This window comes from Caenorhabditis remanei, chromosome II, assembly GCF_010183535.1.
Source record: "Caenorhabditis remanei strain PX506 chromosome II, whole genome shotgun sequence".
Taxonomy (NCBI): domain Eukaryota; kingdom Metazoa; phylum Nematoda; class Chromadorea; order Rhabditida; family Rhabditidae; genus Caenorhabditis; species Caenorhabditis remanei.
This window is the reverse complement of record NC_071329.1, coordinates 18,768,924-18,779,056: the sequence shown is the minus strand read 5'-3', so window position 1 is coordinate 18,779,056 and position 10,133 is coordinate 18,768,924. Positions and strand designations below refer to the sequence as shown.

Below are 10,133 nucleotides of genomic sequence, written 5' to 3'. Positions count from 1 at the left end.
TCATTTAATTGAATGGCTTTTTCATAAATTTTTTATGGCATAAGTTGCTCATGTTACCATCTAACTTTTACAAATAGTTTTGTAAAAATGTTCTCTCAAATATTTATGTAATCTGTTTGAACCCAGGTGAACCAAGATTTCTCGTTGCTTTCAATCGTCTGATCGTAGCTTTTTTGTTTTTGACATTCCGACCAAAAACTGAAATGTGATAACAAGATAAAGTTTTGTTCTAAAAACTGCATTTAATTTTTCATAAACATCTAAGCATTTTAATACCAATGCGACTGGAATCAAAAAACTTTCCAAAATAGGCGTTTGGTCGGCGACCGAAAAAGCCATCGTTTTCCCGAGCGGACTGTCTAGGCACTAACTTAAAACTGTATTTGTTAGCCACTGAGAAGGTCATAAAAATGCAAAAAAGTTTGGGTCGATAAACAATCTCACCGCTTAGAAATCGAGGACCAAAGTCACATCTTTTAAAAAGAAAGAAACTTATGCACCAGCCTAATAGGTCTGGAAATCTCATACTTGCAAACCGGGCCGACACGGCCCGGCGCGTAACCCGCGTCAAACTCAATGTTATGAGCTGAAAAATGTACCAAAATGTAGATCTCGACGAGTTCTATGTCAAAAAAGCCATTCTAGCCCGGCCCGCGGCACATTAACGAATTGCCATTCGGACCGTAGTAGGACACGGACATAGAACTCGTCAAGATCTACATTTTGGTACATTTTTCAGCTCATAATATTGAGTTTGAAGCGAGTTACGCGGTGGCCCGGTTTGAAAGTATGGGAAATCTGTCTCAACTCAAAGTGTCCAAAAAACGCGATGTTTTTCTTATTAAATTTAATATTCGCGGTGCTCATAAAGTGAAAAAAAAGAAAAAAAAAACGTTTTCACACTGAAAATATATGAGCACCTCGAGAGGGTGCAACAACACATTAGCAGCGTTTTCTGATGAAAAAATATTTTCAGAAATTCAGTTGTATCACTTTCATTTTTGGCAGATAAACAGGTGTGATAAAACGTCAAACGTTGCTAATGTGCTTTTTCACCCTTTGGCTACACGTATTAGACGGAAAAAATTGAACTCTCGAAAAATGCAACTTCTGCCCTGGAAATGACTTAAAACGCATATATCTGGATTCTGTGAAGCGTTCTGCAAAAATGGAGCACATATTCGGAATCAGCGTGTTCAGAAGTACTTAATGAAATATGAGCCAATCTGAAACGCCGAGTTGCATCTGGAACATTCCCTAGTTAGCAACGCGCCGAATGTGCACCAGTCACCAAAACAAACACAATGAAGTTATCAAACATTTATAATTAAGTAAGTTTCAATACAAAATAGTCCATATAAAGATAAAATTTACAAGCATGGAGCGCCAATCTTTTGTTATTATTATTCACCATTATGCAATTTGTTCAACAATTTAAATATAGGCAAATGTAGTTTGTAGTCTCATCATATCCACTATTCGCTCTTCTTTCTCTCCAGTCTTCCAGTCTTTCCGAGGTCACTTCCAGATGATGAGGAACGACGCAGTTCGATGCGTTTTATTGATGTTTTGGAGGCTTTGCTGGATTTTGGGGAGTCTGGAAGAAGAGGGATAGCTTTTATTTGAGAAAGATCGGGTAACATCGGGTAAAAATCAACTAGGATCGACTAAGATCGACTGAAATCGGATGAAATCGGTTGAGATCGACGCTGAACTTGAAATCCCGACTAGATGTCCTTATTTTAACCAAATTTTTATAAAAATGGGTTTCAGATGCATTTTTTGATACTTTAGAGCTTCAAACTCTGTTTTTCAATATACTATCAACACCAGCGGTGATAATGTTGGCCCAAGATACGGAAACAACCGGAAATTAATGAAAACTGATTTTGTCACGTTTTCATAGCAGTTATGATATTAAAGAACCTATTGTTTTGATGAAAACCATGAAAATATGACTCCACTAAGCTGAAGTGAGGGCTACAATGGGCCCTGAGACGGGATCTTGAAGATTTTAGCCAATCTTAGTCAGTCTCAGCCGTTTTTTGCCGATTCCAGCCGATTTCATAGTTCATAAAACATTAGAAACTTGCAAAAGCGGTCATTTTATAACGGTTACAGGAACTTTTAGCGTTTTCAACCGATCTCAACCAGTTTTAGATGATCTCAACCGATCTTAACCTATCTAACAAGGTAAGTCTTTGGAGACGCCAAATTCAAACGGTCTATAAATTTGATTATAAGTATTTTCGACTACGGGGAATAGAGTTGAGCGGAATTCCGCCTTCTGCCATCCGCCTTCCGCTTTCCGCTTTCCTCCCAAAAAATGTTCATTCCGCTTTCCGCATTCCGCCTTCCGCCATTTCAAAAACCGCATTCCGCTCAACTCTGACGGGGAATTCATTTCTGCATTCAAAACCTGCTAAATGTCTCTTCAAACCAAGTTATGAGCTCTCAAACTTTTCACATGGTTAACCTGTTTCACATAGAATTCCAAAATGACAAGTAGAAGACGCAAGATATTCTTATTTTTGCGACGTACGAGCACAGGTAAACCAATGGAGAACACAAATGGAACCGCGCGGTGGCGTGTATACCGTCAATTGGGAATTCCATGTGAACAGGCTTAACCATATGAAAAGTTTGAGTGCTCATAACTCGGCTCTCATGAACATTTAAAAGGTTTTGACTGCAGAAATGGACTCCACGCTGTCAGAAATACCTATAATCAAATTTATAGAGAGTTTGAAAGTGGCGTCTCCAAATACTTCTCATATTAGCCGTTCTCGACCGATCTTAACCGATCTCAATTCTTAAGAAGTCTTAAACTGTTTAAGACAATCTTAAACTCTCAGCCGATTTCAACCGCCCCCAAAACTCATAAAACTTCAAAAAACCCACTTCTTCGATAACTCACCCGTATCGGTATTAGTATTAGACTTCCGTTTCGCCTCTTCTTCCTCCTTTATCACCGGAAGACTTTCATTATACCAGGAGGGACTGGCCGGTACATGTGATGGCATGTCGATGTGATCAGTGACTGGTGTTGGATTCGGTATGACATCTCTCTCTTTCATTCCGTCCGTGTTGTATTTCACTTGACTGCTCCCACTCAGATCACGATTCTGAAACAGCAATAAGTTAGCTCCTCCCACTTTTAAGATATGTCTGGCGCGCCTGCGGCGCGATATCAGCAAAATTGATTAATTAAAATGGTTTTTCTATTAAAATTGTTTATTTGTTTCTGAAATTTGTTCTTTTCAGAGAAAGAAGTGGTCGAAGCCAATTTTTGCAAGTAATAGGCTATCTTGAAGTTATTTTAAATTTTAATTGGCTAATTTAGACTATAAAAACTTTTTTTGTTCAAAAAAACCAAAAGATTCGAAATTTTTCATGTATGGACTGGTTACAAGACGTTCTAGCCTTATTTTAGGCGATTTTAGACAGGTTTTAATTGAAAAAACAAAAAATTTCAGTATTTTACAGTAAAAATACCTGAAAATCCAAAAAAATCGGTCAAAAAGGTCAAAAACTTATAAGAAAAATGTCCAATTTTAAGGCCCCGTTATACTACCAGAAACACATTAAATTTTAAATTTTAAATAATCAATATTTGTAGATCAAAACTTGTAGATCATTTTTCTTGTCGACAACTTTTCGATTGCTCCCCCCACTTTTAAGATATGCACCTTTAAAAGTTGATTACTGTAACCAGGCGCCCATCTTTAAAGAAGCATATCTCAATAGTGGGCGGAGCTACCAGAAAATTGTCAACTACAAAAATGATTTACACGTTTTGATCTATACAATGACATAAATACGGTACCTTCAACATCTCCTCCAACTGAGTCTGCGGCAGAGAACTCCAAAGTCTTCCGGATTTCGGGGTACCCGATGCCTGGTCGAGTTTGTTGTCCCTGATTGAGTCAACGTCATCTTCCAGACTGTTTTTTCTAGAAAAATTGGGAAAAATTGAAAAGAAAACCATCTAACTCCGCCTATTTTTGACGTAGAGAAATTTTGAAAACAGATTCAGAATCCTCAGGGCGTCAGCTTTCTACTCATACCTAATTTTTTGTAAATAAGATAACTCACTTCCTAATTCCATGCTCAAAATCCTGTGCGGACGAGTGTCTCTTCCGATATCTATCACCAATCCGACTGCCAGCTCTCATCCTCCTGAACATTTCACTCAATTTCCGTCCGCCATTCGCAAAACTATTCGAGAATGCCAGGGATTCACCAGATGCATAATTGGAGCCATCTCTCGGATGGGGGGACAAACCGACGACCGGAACGACGTCGGTGTCCTCCATATCACCATCCCAATGCGACATTCTGGAGAGAGTACGACGACGCGGGCGGACCATGAATGGCTCCTCTTCGGTCGGCCTGGAATTTAAGAATACCAGGTTTAGTACAGGTTGAAATGTGAAAAAAGGTACGAATTACGGTTTCGGGAGTCAAAATCGGTTGAAAACGCTAAAATGGCTGAAAATGGCTGAAAATTCATCAACTGTCCCCAAAAATACAAAAGCTCTGCAAAGCAATTTCAGTGCCTGGATTTTGATTTTTTTCACCCAAAATACAAGAAAAAAAGGGACGGAAACGTCAAAAATTGCTTAGATTGTCAAAAATTAAGTTTTAAACATTAAAAATAGTCCAAAAACCTGAAAATGACTGTCTAAATAATAAAATCTACCAGAAAATTCTCAAAATAGGCTGAAAATGGCTTAAAATTGGCTGAAATGGATGAAAACGACATTTTTCTCAAAATAAAAGAAGAAGTTAATAGTTTTTAAACTGAAAATCATGATTTTGACATATTTTTTAACCTTAATAATATTAAGTTAATATAGCGATTTCCAGGTAAAACTAACTGATTTCTGCTATAACCTGTGAAACCCCGGCTTCAGGGGTTTTTCGACTATTTTCAGCTGTTATTTTGTGGTTTTTGTGATTTTTGACTCCAAAATAAGAAAATTTAGTAGTTCTAATTTTGGTAAGCATAAAAATCTGATTGATTTTTATGAAATTTGCCAAAATTCAAATAAAAATCAAATAAAAATGGGTTGAAAAAAATTACAAAAAAATTGCCCAATTTTGACACCTTGTAACTTTTATTATTATTAATTCTATCAAATTGAAATTATATTCACTTTGTAGATCAAATCTCGCCCTCAACTTTTGTAGTTGACAACTTTTTGGTAGCTCCGCGCACTTTTGAGATATGTGCTTTTAAAGATAAGAGAGAGCGCGCCCTTCCTTCTCAGAAGGCAATGTTTAAAGGCGCATATCTCAAAAGTGGACGGAGCTATCAAAAAGATTTCAACTACAAAAATGAAGGTCTAGCGTTGATCTACAAAATAAATGTCAATTTGACAACGTAGATCAAAACCGTAAGCCATGACGGAATCTCAAAATTAGGAGCCAATCTCAACCGATTTCAAACCTTCCCTCTCTCGGTTCTAAACCGTCCCAGTTCCAAAACGGGACTCACATCTCAGCACACGACCCAACTTGCGGATTCAATGGCCTCATCGCACTCTCGGCAGTATACAATGGCTCCGGGAGCACGTCCTCCCAGAATTGATCTTTTTCCAGTGTAGGATATCGATTGTATGCAGTATCCACAACCATTAATCCGACCTGGAAGTTCAGAAATTTCTAGAAATTTCAACTGAAAAACCAAACCTGCAAATTTCTGTCCAAAATCCAGTTACACTCGAAATCGTCGTCGTCCTCCCCGAGCGGATTCAGAAGCACTTCGGCCACTTTCATCCATCCGATGAAAAAAATGAATTGAAGGACCGACATAATGGGTACGTACAAGTCAATGGTCGTCTTGTAGTCAGGGACACGAGAGGTGTCCGGATGGAGGTATTGACGACCGAATAGGGCGACTAGAAAGTACGAACGGACTGCCAGATGGACTACTTGGGTGTAGACAAGGGGCACCGGCACCCAGTCGTAGAGGGTCAAAGAGAGAATGTTCACACGGAATTGACGCATTTTCTGTAAATTATCAATTAAAACTAGTTGAGATCGGCTAAGATTGGCTGAGATTGCTTAAGATAGTCTAAAATCACCTAAAATCGGTTGGAATTGGCTGAGATCGCTCAAAATGGGCACAAATTGGCCTAAAATTATTGTTAAAATCGGTTGAGATTGGCTGAAATTGCTTAATATTGTCTACGGGCATCTAAAATTGGCTGAAAACGTTTAAAATTACTAAAAATGACTGTAAATTTATCAATTGTATCCAAAAATACAAAGCAAAGCTCTGCAAAACAATTTCAGTGCTTGGATTTTGAATTTTTGACCCAAAATACAAAAAACCTTTCCGGAAGTGTCAAAAATCAACTTGCAATTGCGAAAATAGACAGAAAAGCACATTTTCTAGTTATTTTCTGCCAAAAAGACATCTGAGATTGACTGAGATAATCTAAGATTGTCTAAGATCAAGTAAAATCGGCTAAAAACGCTGAAAATGAATGAAAATGGCTGAAAATTAAAAAAATCAAGGCGAAATGATTCTGATTCCGTGTTAAAGCAATCTCAGTGCCAAAGTTGTAATTTTAAGCCAAAAATAGAAGAATATTGTCCCGGAAATGTCATAAAATAGATGAAATCGTCTAAAATCAAATTTTAAACACAAAAAATTGCTCAAAAAACCGGAAAATTGTGGTCTAATTAACAAAATATAGAAAATGTGACTTTCAGGTTATTTTTGCAGTTTCAGGTTGATTTTTGACGTTTCCGGGCTATTTTTCTTGTATTTTGGGGTGAAAATCAAAAATCAGAGCTTTGCTTTGTATTTTTGGGTACGGTTGATGAGTTTTCGGTCATTTTTAGCGTTTTCAGCCAATTTCAAGAGATTTCAGCAGATCTTAGACGATCGTAGCCGATCTCAGCCGATAGTAGCCAATGTTTGGAGCAGTTTCAGCCATTTCAAGACAATTCGTACCTACCTCCATCAAATCCACATAAATAATATCACTCTTAATCATTCCCTCATCCCGTGCCAAGCTAATCATTGAGAATAACCAATGCATTGGTTGCCAGTACTTGGCATGTGGACTCGGTATCGAATCGAATTCCAGCATTTCTTTTTCAGTCATCAGACCAGCAGTCACCAGGTGGTTGAAGGTGGGGAAGCGTTTACGGACACTGGCAGCCACGTCGCGGTACACCTGGATAAGATAGTGATAGTGATAGAGATGATAGCGATCTGGCGTGCCTCTGAATGCAATTTGAAAATAATGTAGGGGTCTGGCGTGCCTTTGACGCGCGATTTGAAACAATTTGGTAGTGATAGCGATGATAGCGATGATAGCGATGATAGCGATGATAGCGATTATAGCGATGATAGTGATTATAGCGATGATAGCGATGATAGAGATGATAGCGATAATATTTGACCTACCATCGCCTGCGTGAGTATCGCATACCGGATGCAATTCCTCCTCACACACTTTGCCCTTTCACTCTCCCCCTTCACGTATTGAGTTATCCAGAGGCATGGTCTGAAATTTCAATTTTGATCTACACGGATTTCTTATGATCTCTCACGTGTCAATCCATCCGATATTGTCGAAAATCTGCCACCAACGTGTGAACACGGCGGAGACATAGAAACCAAGCATAAAAGTGATGGGAATGAAGTTGGAATAGGTGTCGAAGAAAATGCACAGATCTTCGAAGGTGCTAAATTGAGTTTTTGACGGAAAGATCGAGAAAAATCGACTAAAAATGGGATTTTTTCGAAGAAAATAGTGAAAATCGTGTTAGAAAACCCTTATACCCACCATTTCAGTCGAAACTAGGGTTTTTTCAAAAATTCAAAAATGCAGTGGTCCGTAAGTGCGCTCCACTGCACACCAACCGAAAAACCGCTTTTAAATACTCTAATTTTGCTGAAAATTGGTGTATAGATAGTTTAAAACATGCTGAATTCAAAAAACTCGTCAATTTTTTCCAACAAAAAAACTCACGCTCTCTGTGTGACTCCCAATAGACACCTATATATAGCACTGAGCACTGCGTACAGGCATAGCCATACGACAAGCTCCGCCCACACCGATTTCCAAATTGATCCCTGCAAAGATTTATAGAAGTTTTAGATGGTTTTTAGAGCGTAAATTATAAGAAAAATCCTTTTTTTCAGGATTTTTTCGCCAAAAAACATAGAAATCGGTTGAGATCGGTTAAAATCAGCTAACTGACTTTGAGATCCCGTCACGGCTTACGGTTTTGATCTAAATTGCTAACTTTGTATTTATTTTGTAGCTTAAATCTAGTTCTACATTTTTGTAGTTGACAACTTTTTGATAGCTCAGCCCACTTTTGAGATATGCGCCTTTAAAGACTCTTAGGAGAGAAGGTGCGCGCTCTGCTATCTTTAAAGGCGCATATCTCAAAAGTGGGCGGAGCTATCAAAAAATTGTCAACTACAAAAATGAAAAGCTAGGTTTGATCTATAAGATAAAATAAATCAAAAACAAAAAATAATAAGAAAATTAGGAAAATTGACCCCAAGCGGGATCAAACTCAGGTACTCATTCTCATATTGGCGCACCTTGACCAAGAACTTCTCGGCCAAATTATTGCAAAAAATGTGATTTTTGACGTGGAAAATTAGGTTTTTAAAAGTTTTAAGGGAAATAGAGTTTTCCGGTCATTTCGATGTAAAAATTACATTCAGGCCTTAAAAATGACTAATTTATGCTGTTTTCTTCAATTTTAGCAAATTTCAAACTTTAAAGGCGCATATCTCAAAAGTGGGCGGCGCTATCAAAAAGTGGTCAACTAAAAAAATGAAAAGCTAGGTTTGATTTACAAAATGTGTGTAGTTTCCAATAAATTAATTGGAAATAAAGACAGCTAGACGGGATCTCAAATTTTGAGCCGATTTTAGCCGATCTCAACAAATTTTAAATGATTTTAACCGATTTTCCTCAAAACTGAGCAATTTTTCTGAGCAATCAGAATGCGGGTGCCCTCATAATAGAAGTTATCACCTTCCATCGAAACAGCAATTTGTATAAGCAGAAGAACGAAGAAGAAGCAACGTCGAGTGAGTAAGTCACGGTCATTTTTCGAAATTTTTTGTCTAAAAAATGAAAAAATTATTTTAAAAAGAAAAAAAAACAGAAAATTATTATTGATCAATATTGAGAGAAGATACATGAGTAAGAAAAAGTAAAAGAAAAACTGGTTCTTTTATAAAAAATTTTGTTCTTCTTATCATCTTGCGGTACATTTTTCTGGTGGAAAACAATAAAAAACGAATGGTTTTTTGAAAATCAAAAGAGACATTAGGTTTCTTAAAGAGGAGTGGTTAATTGGTGACCAATTAATTTCAATTCATTGTCTCTACGTCAAACGGTGCCGTTCTTTAAAGATAAAAGAGTAATATCAGATACCATACGGTTAGAAGTTATGAGTGAAAAACAGCTAAATTTGACTACTCGAAACGCGGGTTCTTCTACGAACTGAAACATAAATTATCATTGGACTGTGTAGATCAAAGCTAGTAGATCATTTTTGTAGTTGACAACTTTTTGATAACTCATCGCACTTTTGAGATATGCGTCTTTAAAGATAGGAAGCTAGGAAAGAGCGAGCGCGCCACCGACACCCCAGTTCCTCCAAGAGATTACTATTTCAGAAGTGGGCGGAGCTAGAAAAAAGCTGTCAACTGCAAAAATGGAGAGCTAGATTTGATCTACAAAATAAAGTTAATTTCAAATCGATCGGATCAAAAAAAAAGTTACAGGGTGTCAAAGTTGGACAATTTTTAAAACGATTATTTTTCTCATTTCCATCAGATTTTTGCAATGGGTTTGCAATGGGCTTTGATTAGATTTGTGAGGTGCTTAACGTTATAAATAAAACTACAAAAACGACACAAAAAACAAGCTGAAAATAGCCGAAAAACCCAAGAAAATCGATTTGTACACGGATTTTTACAGATCATAACAGAAATCAGTTAGTTTTAACTAAACATGGTAATTTTTAGGTTAAAATATGTCCAAAACAGGATTTTCAGTCCATCTTGGGTGAGAATATCATTTTTAGCTGTTTTCAGCCAATTTCAGCCAATTATTGACTATTTTTGGGTTTGAAGACAA

General features: G+C 37.3%; 1 protein-coding gene across 1 annotated transcript; it reads right to left on the bottom strand.

Annotated features, from left to right (window-relative positions):
- Nucleotides 1-1,475: 1,475 nt before the first annotated feature.
- On the bottom strand, nt 1,476-9,095 carry GCK72_007926 (uncharacterized protein; the record flags this gene model as incomplete). The annotated part of the gene is made up of 11 exons (XM_053726539.1): nt 1,476-1,597; nt 2,918-3,125; nt 3,827-3,953; nt 4,096-4,392; nt 5,501-5,649; nt 5,695-6,015; nt 6,972-7,193; nt 7,427-7,526; nt 7,573-7,707; nt 7,995-8,098; nt 9,021-9,095. The coding sequence occupies 11 exons, from the start codon at nt 9,093-9,095 to the stop codon at nt 1,476-1,478; spliced, it is 1,860 nt and encodes a 619-aa protein (XP_053590733.1).
- Between the last annotated feature and the right edge of the window lie 1,038 nt (nt 9,096-10,133).